At 35.3% G+C, this 16,276-nt stretch overlaps 1 protein-coding gene across 1 annotated transcript in view; it reads left to right on the top strand.

Moving 5' to 3' along the window:
- The window catches only part of VWA8 (von Willebrand factor A domain containing 8), a 429,880-nt gene that overhangs the window by 45,536 nt on the left and 368,068 nt on the right, over nt 1-16,276 (top strand). The window contains exons 3-4 of the mRNA XM_058276628.2: nt 7,424-7,554; nt 10,226-10,336. Coding sequence (XP_058132611.1) covers nt 7,424-7,554; nt 10,226-10,336 — 242 coding nt within the window. The remainder of the gene's footprint in view (nt 1-7,423; nt 7,555-10,225; nt 10,337-16,276) is intronic.

The following is a 16,276-nucleotide window of genomic DNA, read 5'->3' as shown; positions in this document are numbered from 1 at the left end:
TCTTCAATAAATGTAGCTGTGTGACTGATTTAATTTCTTAGTCTATGTTGTAAATAATGAGGACTTTGGTTCCCCTGGCCTCTGTCACCTACCCCCTGCCCCGATATCCATACATCCAACTACAGAATAATACACTATCATTGACAAGTGACAATTCAATAGATGGACATGTACTTGCAGTGAGGACATGAGTTTGATGCTTTTGAAGCCTTGTATTGTGATGTGGTAGAAGGACTGAATGCAGGGCACTATGATGGACCTGGGTTCAGATTCTTTCTGAGTAATTTTGTAGAGCGATGTAGAGTGAGTTGTTACACAGCATCTTGTGGGAACACAGGCTCAGGCACAACAGAAACTTTCAGCAAAGGATTGCTTTATTACTTAGGCTGCACAAAGGGTCTAAAAGCAGGGGAAGAGATTCAGTTGTGCCTGGTCTCCTGGGGAGGCCAATTGCTTGGGTCAGGACTGTCAGGTGGCAGCCCTGCATACCCCAGTTCATATCCAGGGGAAAGACAAAATCTGTGCTGCCCACTGTGGCGTGTTTGCAAGGGCTGGGAGATGGCTGCTGAGTGTGTAAGTGACTTCCCCAGCAGGTGACTGCAGTGAATAAATGAAATGCCGTGAGAGAGTACCTAACACAGGCTCTGCTGGTTAGGATGTAGTAAATATTGGGTTCCTTTCTCTTTTGTTTCATAATTTGAGTGAAACCCCGAAGCCCATTCATAACCACTGAATCCACGCTATGTCCCTGGTGTCCAGGGTGCACACTAGATGGAGGACTTTGCAGATAAGCATGGGACTGTAATAATACCCTTCCATGCCTGCGTTTCATTGGCAAAGGGATTAGATCTTTTATCTATAAGCCTCACAAAAGGTTACTTTTACTAGAGAAGGATGATTTTCCAGTAAAATCTAGATAAGGCTGACTCCCTCTCTTTTGAAAACTTGGAAACTTCAGACTCAGAGGATTCAAAATACTTGTCCAAGGACACCAATAAAGGACAGAATAAGAATTAGCAACCAGGTCTGTTTGGCTTCAAGGGCTTTTTCTTTCCTTTATATTATGTTGCCTCTTGGGATACTAAGAAAATGTCAATAGTTTTGACGGATTTATTTTCATAGAATTTAAACTATGCTTACTTTTCTGAAATTTTAATTTTAATCTTTCCATATATGAAAAATTATATTTTGAGGAGCAAAAATTATCATTTTAATTCTTTTAATAAAATTATTTTAAAGTCCTTGAATATACCTGGACAAAAATAGAACGTGTTTTAAAAATAAATACTGGCTAGGAATTGAATAGGGAATTTAGCCCAACATGAACATGAACCAGATGTTTTATTTTTGCATAGAAAAGGAAATCATGGAATAGAGGATCAAGTTCTTTGGCATTACTTTGACATCAGTTTATTATTATGTGGACTCCTGGAAGGTAGCATCTTGTGTCTGAAAACATTGACATCTTGGGGATTTCTTTTATGCACTGGACCATATTTATATTAGGTTTTGCATGGCAGCTTGGCAGTTTGTTTTGCAGATGTTCCTAATGTACAGTCTTAAATCTTGTTTCTATTTCTGGCATGCTTTTAAGTATGACTCATTTTTTCTTGAGGCCATCCTAAAAATATAGCTAGATTCAAATATTAATGTAAAATATACCACAGACATCACACAGCACTATATAATGCTTTCTTTTAGATTTTTAATTCAATTTTCTGGCAAATTAAATGTGGGGATGCTTTTCTTTTATATGCGGTAATACAAATAAGTGAAAATTGTTATTTTTTGAGGTGGGGGAGAAGTGGGTCGAATGAAAATACCAAAATGAATGAGCAATTTTAATAAAAGAAATAAAAACAAACAAAGAGAACTACAAGGCCAGAAAAGAATGTGTTCAAAAGAAGCTATAGTCCACTAAATTTGATGCTGTTCTCAGTTAAATAGTGTCCCCAATTGTAGGGAAAGTCTTGGATCTGGAGGGGGAACCTGTGGAAAAGTGTGTGTAGGGGGCAATAAGGATAAAATGGCTGGAGTGCAAGTTTTGGGAAAAAACAACTTAAATCCAAATCTTGATTTAGGTACTTAACTACTGTGGACAAATGACACTACTTTTCGAACTTTGATTTTCTTATTTGTCAGAATATTTATAGCACTTACTATTACTAGACATTGTTATAAGTGCTTAATTTAACCCTCATAACAACCCTATAAGTAGTTACAATTATATCCATTGTTTAGATGTGGAAACCGAGCACAGAGAGTTAAAATAATTTGATTAAGGTTACATAGCTAATGAACAGCAGAGTTGGGATTGGAACCCAGACAGTCTGGCTTGAGTTTGTGCCTTTAAGCACTATAGTCTCCTAATTTGTAGGGTATTTGTGAAAGCTAAATAAAATACTGTATGAAAAATCATTTGTATTTTTACCTGGCACAGATAGGGATACAATAATTTTTGGCTATTATTATTACTATTATTGGGAATGTAAGAGAAGGGGAAAGAAGTGGTCTTTGTGAAGGTATCTATAGATTACAAAGCCAGGCACAAGAGTCAGAAGATACGTTTTAAAAAATTTATGCAAAATTGAAATGTACTGGTTATGAAGACTTCAATACTCTAACATCTAGAAGGCCCGTTTAAAAGTAGGACTTATTGACTACTGACTTGCTTCCCTGACAGTTTCATTTTTCAGAAGTAAGAGAAACTGAAAGGAACTCTTTCTCTGGGCATAATTGTGCCTAATTAGGAATAAGTCATTAGTGGTGTACAAGCAACAGAAACATTGAGAGAAAATGAATGTCATCCTTGACATAGTATTTCTCAACCAGGGTGCCATTGACAAATTGGACAGGACAAGGTGGTCTTGAACATTGTATTTAGCATCACTAAATGGCAGTAAAGCACTGAATTTTCCTCCTGCTCCAAAGCCTTGCAATAACTCAAGTACCCCTTGACATTTCCAGATGCCTTCTCGTAGGTGTATATGGTGGTGGTACTACCATTAGTCGAGACCTGCTGTTGAGTAGAGCAAAGGAAGAGGTTGCTGTGATTTGTCAAATGTGTGTTTGACCAGTGGTTCTTGATGCATGTGAACATCCCAGGAGCATGTGCAGGATTATGCACAATTCCCAGGCTCCAGCTTTAAATAACTCCATGCCTTTCTTTCCTACTTAAGAATGTACATTTGTGTACAAATTGGTCAGTTAAGTTTAACTTTGATTCTGATCCAATTTGCTTTTTTTTTTTAACAGAAAAGATAAATTATTCCAAAACCTTAGTACTTTATTAATACTGACATCTTGGGTGAGACCCTCACATTTTTTTAGTAGCTGCTGCCTTAGATATTTTAGTAATCTTGAAAATATAGTTTCAAGGTCAAGACATGCAAAACAATGAAACTATAGAGAACTAAATTGAGACTCTGTAACAATAAAGAGTCACAATAAATAATAAAAAGTGGGAGGAAGCTGAAGAGACCAACCTGCCTTAACCTCACAGTAAAGATTTTAAATGGTTGAATCCAGGTAATGAAGGTCAGGCACATTGCCAAAGCTGAAGGCCAAGGAGTGGCACAACTCTATGAGGGTAATGTTGGGAGGTCCTGGAGCCCACAGTAAGTAGAAATTTGTGAAAATGTTACGAATAAAAAGCCCAAAAGTGTCAAGTTTTTAATTATATGTTTGGTGTTAGAGTGAGAAGAGATGTAGATCAGCAGCATAGGGGATATTTTATAATCTTACTGATATTTCAGAAGTTAGAGCTTCTTATTTTGTTATATCCTTAAACAGCAAGACTGGCTCATCTTGAAATAAGAAAAGATAGACTGTACATAACATGGATTAATGCCTGAGATAGGAAATAAAATAGTTAAGAGGAAAACTGGTAGTTATATATGAGGGGACCTGTCCAGGTCCAGGGGAATTGCATTTTAGCAGCAGGAAACCGCTTGATGGATTCCTCAAAGATGTAGGTCTAAAAGCAATGTTTCTCAAACTTTTCTCCTTATCGCTCCCCTATGGAGTGTTTTTAGACATTTTTTCCCCTTAGTTGTTCCTCCCCACCCCGTGATATTTTCATACCACAGTTGTACTGTATGTCAGTTTGTGTACTGTGTCCCTTTAGGGTATCACAAGTTATTGTAATTTCTAAGAATTTTCACTGTTGGTACACAAGAACCAACTTTTGTCCCCTTAGGGGTAATATGCCCCCACTGAGAATGCCTGTCTTAAAGTAATCATAGACGACAGGAAAAAAGCCATATACCTCCACATTGCTAAGGAGTCTACTGATTTTCAGAAGTTGAAGCATTTGCTTTGGGGAAATTGCAAGATGCTTGAGTATGACCTCAGTGACAGAGGGAACCAACCAATCTGCCCAGAATTTTGTTCTTGCTCTTCCCATCATGATAAAGAAAATCAGAAAATTATCTTTTTTCCAATGATTAGTTTTCTTTTGGGGGAGGGGGTGGGCAAACGAAACTGTCCTATGAGTATTGTGCTACCAGAAAAAAGAAACATGCCTAGTCCTAGGCAAGCTTTCTTAGTTTGATCTTTGAATGCTTTCATGACTTCACGGAATAATTAAACACAGTTTAAAAATTTGGACTATCCAATACATACAAAAGACTTTATATACTATATATGTTTCTGAACATATGTATGCATGTATACACAATATAATATTAAACATTGTAACCCACACCCAACTTATTTTACGAATACCATTAAAGCTATCTGTCAGAATCGCTCTGATTCCATGCCTTCCCCCCCACCTCCCAGGTAGCCATTATCCCAAATTTATCATTCCTTACTTTCTCAAGCATAATTTTATCATATATATATCTCTAAAAATTTAATTTTGCTAGTTTTTGGAGCTTTATCAAAGTGACATGTGATTCATTCTGTGACTTAATTTTTTCACTTACTGTTATCTTAAAGGGTTAAACATATTTTTGGGAGGAGTAGTCCTTCGTTCTGGTTTTTTTTTTTTTAAACAAATCAATTTCATTGATAATATTAATAAAGCATAAATCCATCCAAAGTGTACAATCAGTGGTATTGCGTGTAATCACATAGCTGTGCATTCATTACTTCAATCATTTTTAGAGCACTTTCATATTCCAGTAAGAATAATAATATAATACTAAAAACCAAAAACCAACCAACCAAACAAAACACATCGCTTCATTCTGTTTTTGTTGCTATATAACATCCTGTTGTGTGTTTTACCCATTCTCCCATCTCTGGTTTTATTTTAAACAATGCTGTTATACACATTCTGCATGTCTCCTGGTGTACCAGGACAAGCATTTCTCTCAAGTACCCAGGAGTGGACTTGATGGGACATCATGAGATATTTTAACCCGGATTTTTCTGGTGGCATCTTGCAGGATTTTGTCACTATTAAAGAATATTTATTTGGCATCTAATAGTACACATGACTTCTGTGAGCTACTGTATTTTTTATGAGATGAAAATTATCTTGTCTTCAGGCATGAATGAAAGGAGTTTGATACATTTCTTTCACACAGATACACTATGGTGGTTTTCGTCTAAAACATTTATCAGTTCTTAATAGATTCCTTTCTATCTTTGTGTTAGGAATTGACTATGTCTGCCTATTCTGTCAAAGTAATTATTTTCCGGAATGTAGAAATCCAGATGAATGTAAAACAATTTGTTAGATACCCGAGGGCAATTTAAACATAAACTTTACTCTTTATTTCTTTAGTTTGTCTTATTGAAACTTCCAGCTGTGGTAAATTGTTAATTATCTGTAGTTCTTTCTTAGATTTCAAGATTTGTTATTTGATGCTATATGTCAGATTTTCCTTTTTAAGTAGTTCTTTGGGTGAACTTGAGTAATGCACTGAAAAATTAGTTATACGTATTTATATAGGAATGCAAGCATGTGATAGATTGGGGCTGGGTTAAGGAATGAAGTTAGCTTTATCATTGTTAGTTTTGTGGTTGAATTGGAAAATTGTAAGGCAAAAATTGATGAATGCATGACAAAAATGTGTAAGCACATTTGCTGTATTGCATTAGTTTCTGGTGGTATTAGATAACTTCCTGCCAGCTGTGAAAAGAAGACTTGTCTCTGACCATCTGAGGAGTGGTCTTGGGTCAGTCAGGAGCACTTCGCAAAACTCTTCTGTTCATGCAGAAAGAACAAGTTAATAGCACTGAAACCAAACTTCCCAAGTAGGCTACTGGTAAATGTTGAAACTTGAATGTTTTCCCCAATACTATATAAATTATTGTTTAGAAGTAAATCACTAGGCAGACTGTAAGCACTCTGAGGGCAGAGACTCAATCTTGTTTATCTTTGTTTTGCTGGTGCCTGGCATATTGTGGGTTCTCAATAAATGTTTGGTAAATTCAACATGCTTATTAAAAGACTGTTGGAAAAAGTGTTCAAAGTGTTCTGAAAAGTGTTGCAGTATACTTATTCTAAGTATATTAATATTGTACCTCCTTATGGAGTTTAAACAGAACCACAATAGTTCATGCCTAGACGACTGAATGTCAGAAAATCAGTTTACTTTTTAATAATTTTGATCTATTTCTTTGTTGTAATATTCTAGTGAAAGTAATAAAGAATTGGATATTTGCATTTTGCCCATTTATAAACTTATAAATGAGCAAAATATGAATTAATTGTATTAGTTTAAATGTTTTATTAAATGTTTAGGCAGATTGATAAGTGATTTAATAATAGCCCTGGAGGGACATTGAATAGAGCAGTTTTCTATTCCCAGAAGAGTTGAAGTGAAAAACAGACTTAAATTCGAAATTCGCTATTGGATGTTGGTGATAGTATTACAATATTGTGAATGTAATTAATACCATTGAATTGTACACTTGAATATGGTTACAATGGGGAATCTTGAGATGTATATGTATTTTGACAATTAAAAATTTTCTAAATTCTAAATAAGTCATTTAGGTCTATACCAAACTTTCTGATTTGTGAAGTTTGGGAGATCCTACAACGCGTTGCCACCTTAAGTTATGATATAGTTTTCTCTTAAATTTAATGACTATGATAACCTTTAATCTAGGATGATTTGGTTATGCCCCCTTTTTAGAACAAAGGGAATGGTCTACAAAATTACCAAAAGTAATTATACCAGTTCTTAAAATCACTCTTGAAATCAGTTTCATTACTTAAGTGACACTTATAGGTGATTGTTCATATGTTCTTCCAAACTTTTAAGTGTGGAATTATGTGACTCTTTGTTATGTCATAAACTTTGTCCTGATTTAACATTGGTAGTAATTGTTTTATTGTTAAACAAAGTGAAAATCCGCAGGTGTGTATATTGTTTTTAAAATACAATACACTGTCTGTGTTATATGAAGATTTGTTTAAGTAATAGTCTGCATTTCATTGTATCTTTTTACCCCCCTCTTAAAGTTTCAGACTCTCTGGCTCAATCTGTAGTTCATCATCTAAGATGGATAATGCAGAAAGATCTTTTGGGGCAAGATGTCTTTCTAATAGGACCTCCTGGGCCTCTTCGACGTTCTCTTGCTATGCAGTACTTGGTGAGCAATCAGTTCTTGTGAAGTCATAAGGATCTTTCCTTTGATAAGCTATGTTATAAAATAAATTGAAGATTAAAAATTTACGAAAATATCAGATTAGTCATTACTTTAAAAAATGTTAATGTCAAGAAACAATTTGTTTATATGGAGTTTGTCATTGGGGTAGCAAATGTACATTTGCTTATTATAGCTTTAACAAATCTTTCGGCAAGTCCTTCACTTCTGGTAGAAAAAGAAATATTGAATTCAGGCAATGAGCAGCGGATAGAATCAGCAACTCTGAGATTTCAAAATAAAACTAAGTTTTATTTTACTTAGGACAAATTCTCTTAAGTCTATGTTTTTAATGTCAGTTCTCTTCATGTTTTGATTATATGCTGTCATTAAAGGGAATTTGATGACAGCTTTAGGTGCTATCTTTTTTTTTTTAATTAAAATTTTAAATAGAGAAAACTGAAGTTCAGAAAGGTTAAACAGTTCACTCAAATTTTATCTGGCTAGTAAATTTTGGCATTGGATTCAAATCCCATCTTGTTTCCCATTTCTGACATGTTATACTCTCAGATGTTTGCAGTTTTCGGGGAACTGTGGTTAAATGAATTGAAATGTTCACTTGCAACTCAAATAAAAGATTTTTCTACTACTTTGTCAGCATTAATAGCCATTGCTCTAATGCTTTGAGGAATATGCTATCAGTTGAATTTGTTCTGTTCCAAAGATACTTTTTAGGATAAAGGGAAGAAACTTGCTTACAACTTCCTTGTGTCATCTGGAATTAAAGAGCTGATTTCTATATTATGGAAATCTATTTCATTTACTCCTTTATTTCAGTGGTGAGTTTATTTTGGTACTTTAAAAATCATGTAGAGCAAGAATGAGGGGCTAAGTAATTATAGGAGGCCTGTTAGTTAAAAAAAAATGCATCATAAATCAAACATGTAGCTTGTTCCCTTTTTCAAAAAAAGGCTTAAAAGTGAACCACAGCTCAAGCAGCTACTGGCTGTGAAAAAATACAGGATAAGGAAACTCAATACTAGACTAAACTGCCTTGCATAAGGTACAGTGAGCACTCTTGTCATTGGATGGAAGATGCTTAGTAATGGCCAGAGTAGGTGGTGTCTTTAAAGGTGGAGATTTAGGGCAAACCTGTTGAACCAATGAGAAATTAAATATAGAAACAATTTATTTTAAATTTAACTCATATTAAAGGATTTTGGTAGATAGTTGAGAAAACCTCAACAGACCATTGCCACCACCTCCATCTGCAGCACCTGGTGCTGCTTGTGTTCCTTTCTGACTTCTTTTATAAAGCAGTGGCTGAGGAGACTTTGGTGCTTGCCATGGTTGATGGAGTCCAAGGAAACAGTCGAGACTGAGGACAGTGATCACATCACTGTGAAGGTGGCTGTTCAGGGTGTTTCTTTGGTGCAGTTTAGCAATAAGAGATAGGCATTACACTGTCAATCCATGGACGTCTGTCATGAATGAGAGGGCTTTCCAGTGAGACTCTGCCAGCCAATAAACAGACGTGAAGGTACTATTAATGTGTTCTAGAAGCAAGAAGCAGGTGTCTGCTGAAAGAGAACCTGCTACCCTGATCCAAAATTGTGTTGCCACAGACAATTCATTCATGATAAAACTGTGGTTTAGGATCGCCACATCTATACTGTAATGTAGGTTTTTCTTGTTTAATATTTTTATTTCTTTCCATACATAATTGAAAGTATGGGTTGATAATAGCAAAACAAAACAAACAACAGAACTAAATGCTAATGCTATACTTTGATCAGCATCAAATGGAGATGCAGTGGGAAAAAACTCACTGTGGAAATATACCTTTTCTCTAGTAACAGCATGCTTATTCAACTTTTACCTTTATATCCCAGGAAGTTAATTTTCTCTCCTGTTTAATAAAAAATACAATAGGCCATATTTGATTGGCAGATGTCATTGTGTTCTGTTTTTTGATTTGACAGTGTAAAATGTAAATCAAGGGGAATTTGAAAACCTTTTTCATGTAAGCCTTTTAAAAAATTCCAAATAGGTCAAAATGACTTTTAATGATGGATAAATTACTCCAAAAAATGAATTCTGGGTGGTTTCCTTTGAAAATCAATGACATTTTGGTGAAATAAACTTTTTTTTTTTAAACCAATATCTGTGCATGTGATGTATGAGTCTCTCTCTTCTGTTGAGACTTATTTATTTTCTTATTCGGTTGAATGCCTACCATATTTTAGATACTTGGTAAATGTCAGTTAGTGGAATAAATTAATTTAAATCACCTTTCTTTAACAAGATGGATTTAACACTTAGAAATAGCCATAGTTTTGTGGGGAAAACCAGTAGTAATATTGCTAAATTATCCCTCATGACATTTGAAAAGAATTCTACATGAGGCATTAACGTTTTTAAGATCTAATTTTGATTATTATTGCTCAAGTGGTAGTACTGGGTATAGTAAGAGTAGACTATAAGCAGAAGTATGCATGTTTAGATTAATGATAAATTTATTCCATTTACCTTAAACCTGAGGTGCACAAGCTTGTATTCCAGAATTACATTTAAAATGCAATTCCCTTGGGTAGTGGCATTGTTAGATAACTTGGTCTAAATCATACATTGGTGATTTAGTTTTATTTTTAGAATAATTTCACTCCCTTCTCTATAGGAGCTGACCAAACGGGAGGTTGAGTACATTGCCCTGTCAAGGGACACCACTGAAACCGATCTCAAACAGCGTAGAGAGATCCGCGCTGGCACAGCTTTTTACATTGATCAGGCAAGTTTTTATCACACTTTAGTACTTGACTGTTCACTCTGGGTCTATATGAAATTGATTTTTAAACTAGAAAGAGAGTTACTCATGTAATAGTGAAAGATAGGTACACTGCTCTCTCTAGACAGATTTAATTTAGTCTTTTGGCTTCTCTATTTTTAGAGGTATCTTCTTTGTTTAGTACTAAATGAGAAACTCTAGATGAACTTAATGGATTTAAAGTGTAAACTAAAGATCAGTATGTTGACCTCTTAAATTTTCAATTGCTTCCTACTTTTTGCCTACAGAAATTTAATTTTTTAAAGCATTAAGGAGATTTTAATATAGGAAATTCTCTAGTACATTTATTAATGTATTTTCATTTTAAAGGCCAATTAGGTAAAGTTTTGTTAAATGTAATGAAACGAAATATTTATTGCCAGGAAGTACAACTTTGGATGGGGGCGGGTGGTGTCTTAGATGTGCATTACCAACTATATTCATATTTTATGACTGTTTTGTAATGAAACTTGTTACACATTTTTTCAGCTATATGACTTAAAATATTGAATATTATTCTTAGTTAGGAGCAGCTAGTAGGAAAAAGGACAGTGACTATAAATGAGCAATTCAGAGAAATGATTTCAAATTTCTAACAAATTTGTGAAAATGCTTGACCTTCTTGATTTCAGAAATAAAAATTAAGGCAATAGTGAGTCACCATTTTTCTCTCACCCCTCAGATTGGCAAAGATTAACAAATTTGCTAATATCCAGTGTTGTTGAAGAAGAAGGGATGAGGAAACTGTATTATACTGTTGATAAGAGCATAAATTTTTGCAGAAAATTTGGCAATAAGTAACACCCATAGCTAATAGTTATTTTCTAACTGACCTTCTAATCCCATAGTGGGAAATTCTATCTTGCAGCCAAAGGATTCTTGTAGTCATCATTTTAAACTTAAAAAAAAAACAACACAAAACCCCAGTGTTTTCGTTGTGAGTACATGACTTTCCAAATATGAGCTTGGATTTCTATTTCTGTTTTGTTGACTTTCACTCTTAATTCAGTGGTATTTATTTCAAATGTGGTAAGCCACATAATATCCACAATTAAAAACATATTTATATTCAGAAGGTTATATTTAGTTTTAGAGTAAACTTGAATTTTTTACTTGGTCAGAAAGGGAACAGGTTAATCCTAATGTCTTTTTTCCAGATAATTACCTCTGACAGAGAGTAGAAATTAATCCATTATATGCTGGGTCACTGACACTGAATTTCATAATCTGTCTGGAGTAGTGGTTAGAGTTACTTGATCGAGCATATCTAGTTTTAAAAAATGTCATATTGGGTTGGTTTTCTAAAATATCTGGTATGGTAGGTAATCCATAAGCTTTTTTTTTTTTTTTAAGATATTTATTTATTTATTTATTTTTCTCCCCTTCCTCCCCTACCCTGGTTGTCTGTTCTGTGTGTCTATTTGCTGCATGTTCTTCTTTATCCACTTCTGTTGTTGTCAGTGGCACTAGGAATCTGTGTTTCTTTTTGTTGCATCATCTTGCTGCATCATCTCTCTGTGTGTGCGGTGCCATTCCTGGGCAGGCTGCACTTTCTTTTGTGCTGGGCGGCTCTCCTTATGGGGCACACTCCTTGCGCGTGGGGCTCCCCTACGCGGGGGACACCCCTGCGTGGCACGGCACTTCTTGCGCGCATCAGCACTGTGCATGGGCCAAGCTCCACACGGGGAGGCCCGGGGTTTCAACCGCGAACCTCCCATGTGGTAGACGGGCGCCCTAACCACTGGGCCAAGTCCGCTTCCCCACAAGCTTTTAATACATTTGAAGTTTATTCAAAGATTTAGGCTACCAGAGAGAGAATCTGAAATAAGTAAGGTAATTACAAATATTAAATTTTAAGTGTTTGTTTTAAAGCATACATCTCTTGAACTCTTACATTTCTGCCCCACATGATAAGTAGATACCCATAGGGCTTGTATATGTTCTGCCCATCTCTAACTGACATGGTTTTAAAAGAAATTTACCTGCTTCTTCTCCAGAACCAAAGAGGATAAGAGAGTGGGAAGATGGGGATAAGGGGGTTAGCAATTGGGATAACAGCCTGAGTGAAGGTGGGGGGTTAGAAGTGTATTAAATGACAGTGAAAGAACTGGCTTTGTTTGGTAGAGTATGGATTTAGAAACATATTTTTAAATGAAATTTATAGCTGACATGATTGTTGCAATGGAAATAGTGAGGAAGAGAAAGTAGATTTATATGTGTTCATTATTTAAAAAACAGATTAAAACCTTGGCTCTTCAGAAATCTCAGAAATTATTTCAGTTAACTAAAAATTTATTGAATAGGCTTAATTTTTGAATCATAGGAATAACATTAGATAGAACTCTTTCTGAAATGTGAAACTCCCTCTGCCATTCTAAAAACCATATTATCAAGTAATGTATAGTTACACTTTATAAAATATTTAAAGTGTTAAATAAATTATGGTAGTATTTTATACTTTTATGTTTTATGGGGAATCCTCTTTATTATGGTACACATTAGCTATTTACTGAGCTATAATGCATTGATTCCTTTAAAACTTATGATTGGGGTGTAGGAATATCTTTACTCTAAAATAGCTTCTGACTATTTTTTGAGGTTTTATCTGATTTTCATATTTTGCTTCTATCTTACTTCCTGGCAGGTAGTATTCCTTACTGTGGTGTCCATTAATCAGATGATATCAATTCCTTGATTGAAGCCATGTAATGACTTCCCATCACACCCGGAATAAAATCCAAACTTTTTGATATGGTTTACAGCACCCTACAGAATGCCTGACCACCTCATCTCCATTAAGCCTTCCCATTGCTTTTTAGGCTCCAGCCACACTGACCACCTTTTCCTCTTAAAAGGGAAAATGCTTTCCAGCCTCAGAGCCTTTGTACTTGATATTTTCTCCTAGATGTCTATATTCCTTCCTCTTCATCATTCAGGTTATAAATTCCCTGAACATCTTAGTTAAAGTAGCCACTGGTCATGCCCACCCCCTTTCCACACATAGTGTGTTGTCATATTACACTGTGTATTCTTTTTTAGAGCACTTATCATTATCAGAATTTACCTAATCACATTTCTTTATTTCTCTGTTTATTGTTTTCCCCAATAGAATGTAATTGTCTTGCTTATCTCAGACACCTAAAAACTGTCTGAAACATAATTGACACTCATATTTGTTGATAGATTTCTCCTTTGGATAATCAAGCTTGTTAAAATTGTAAGTAAGTTAAGAGTAAATAGGCTCAAGAGGAGACCAGGGAGCTTTTCTGTAGTTAAAGTAATCTGTCTTTTGACTTCTGTTTTGAGTTATCCCAATAGATATTTCCCATCTGAATTCTAGACAGATGAAGTTGCAAATTGATTACCAGCTAGTCATATGTTTGTTAGGCTTTTACATTTGTTTTACTTAGAAAGTCTTTTTATTTATTTAATACTCTTAACAATTGAATTTAATATCTGGACTTAAGGGAGAGGCAGTATCTTCATTCACCAGTGGGTGATGCCTGCAGCCTAGATGGGCCAGCTTAGATGGAATAATACATGTGATTGTCTGGTGGGTGCTGGGAGAAAGTTTGGGGTTTTCAGTGTGGGTGACTTTGTATGCTCATATGACTGATGTCCAAATTATTACTAATTGGCATTTCATCTGGAAATGTTGGCAACTTCTCAAATCTTGACTTTCGAGGGTCTTGACCATTGACCTATTAATATATTCTCATGTAGGACTAAGGATGGTTGATGACAAAATAAGAAATTAAACTCCACTGCTGCTCACAAAGACCAAAGTTAGGTTAATAATTAAATATAGTAGGGAATTTGTATTTTCTTTCAAAATAGTGTTTGTTTTTCCTGATAAATGTTCCTTATATATATATATGTTTCGATATATATACACATACATATACATTACATATTTACCAATTTAACAAATATTTATTGAATGCCTATGATGTGCCAGGCACTATCTAGGTACAATAAACAAAATAAACATAATGAAGAAGGATAGGGTAAGCGGATTTGGCCCAACGGTTGGGGTATCCGCCTACCACATGGGAGGGCCAAGGTTCAGACCCAGGGCCTCCTGGCCTGTGTGATGATCTGGCCCACGTACAGTGCTGATACACGCAGGGAGTGCCGTGCCGCATGGGGAAGCCCCACGCGCAGGAAGTGCGCCCTGTAGAGAGAGCCACCCAGTGCAGGAAGGTGCGGCCTGCCCAGGAGTGGCGCTGTGCAGGCGGAGAACTGACACGACAGGATGGCGCAACAAAAGGAGACACAGATTCTGGGTGCCACTGACGGGGATGCAAGTGGACACAGGATCACACAGCGAATGGACACAGAAAGCAGACAACTGGAGGGGGGAGGCGGGGAAGGGAAGAGAAATAAATAAAAAATAAATCTTAAAAAAAAAGGATAGCATAACAAGTAAATGCTAAAGACCATAAAGAATATAGTAATTATCTTTCCCTCCAAGATGCCTACCAATATGAATATTTCCTGTATTTCTTTTATGTCTATATGCATATCTATTCTTGTATAATAAATCATTTTTATAAAAATGGTATACCATGTATATAATGTTTTATAGTTTGCTGTACTTATGCCTTGTTGTGATCTCTGATGAAGTTTTAGATTTAAATCCTAAAAGAAATTTACTAATCAAAGAGTCTAAATATTTTTAAGGGCCTCGGTGTTTATTGTCAGATTGCTTTCCAGAAAGGGTTTATTAACTCATAACCTTATCTGTGCAATATGAGTGATTGCCTTCTGGGTTCTTGCCATATTGAGTATTTCCATGTATATATTTTACCAAGTTAATATGCTTTAATTCACATCAATAATCAATAATCAGGTTGAATTTCTTTTTTTGTTTATTGGTCATTGCTTCTGTAAGAATACAATGATTTGAGGGGATGTGAAAAAGAAAGAGGTACTGATGAAAGAGATGTTACCATCTTTTAAGAACATGTTGACTTTTACATCATGCTTGTTGTGTAAATATTTGCCCTAATGTATCCACATTAATATGAAGTTACTTTAATACTTTTTATGCAGTTGATTTGTGAGGCAGATTGTGGATTAAACTTTTAAAAAAGAAGAATGATGTTGAAGAACAGAAATGTGAAAATTTATGTGAGTGATATTATAATTCTTGTGGAGAAAGAAGAAGACTGTTTTAGTTTCCTGATTGCTAAATCAAATACCTTGCAGTGGGTTGGCTTAAACAAAGGAATTTATTGGCTCACAATTTGAAGACTAAGTCTGTATCAAGATGTCATTAAGGTGACGCTTTCTCCCAGATGGCGGTGGTATTCTGGTGATCCTTGATCCTTGATTTTTCTACAACATGGCACTTCACAAGGTGGCATCTCCTGGCTTCTCCCTTTTCTTCCAGGTTCTATTGACATTCAGCTTCTGGCTCTTCCCTCTGGCCTTCTCTCTCTCTCTGACCTTCTCTGTAACACCTTCAGTAATAGGATTAAGACCCATTCAGATTCAGCTGGACCACGTTCTCACTGAAGTAACCTCATCAAAAGATCCTGTTTACAAGAGTTCATACTCATGAGGAAGATTTAAGTTTGGAGTACATAACTCCAAATTGCTGTACCGGTCAAGGTACTTTTGCTACCACATCAAAGTAACTTGAAAATCTGTTTCATTGATTTTCTGATCTTGAAAAAATATATTACTGCCTTTTTCTTCTTAACTTACTTTTTGACACATTCTCATTATTAATTCTGTTTATTGCCACATGACTGTAAAGAGCCGGAGAGGAAGATTTTTAAGTCAATATATAATTGCTTCCATTCTCCAGTATGAGCCAATACCAGTTAGCTAAACTACAAATAAATTAGATTTAGGTTTTTGTTTGACTGAGAGGAGATATTTTTTACCCCTAAGATA

Source organism: Dasypus novemcinctus, chromosome 15 (genome assembly GCF_030445035.2).
Source record: "Dasypus novemcinctus isolate mDasNov1 chromosome 15, mDasNov1.1.hap2, whole genome shotgun sequence".
Taxonomy (NCBI): Eukaryota; Metazoa; Chordata; class Mammalia; order Cingulata; family Dasypodidae; genus Dasypus; species Dasypus novemcinctus.
This window is presented reverse-complemented; position numbering and strand designations above follow the sequence as displayed.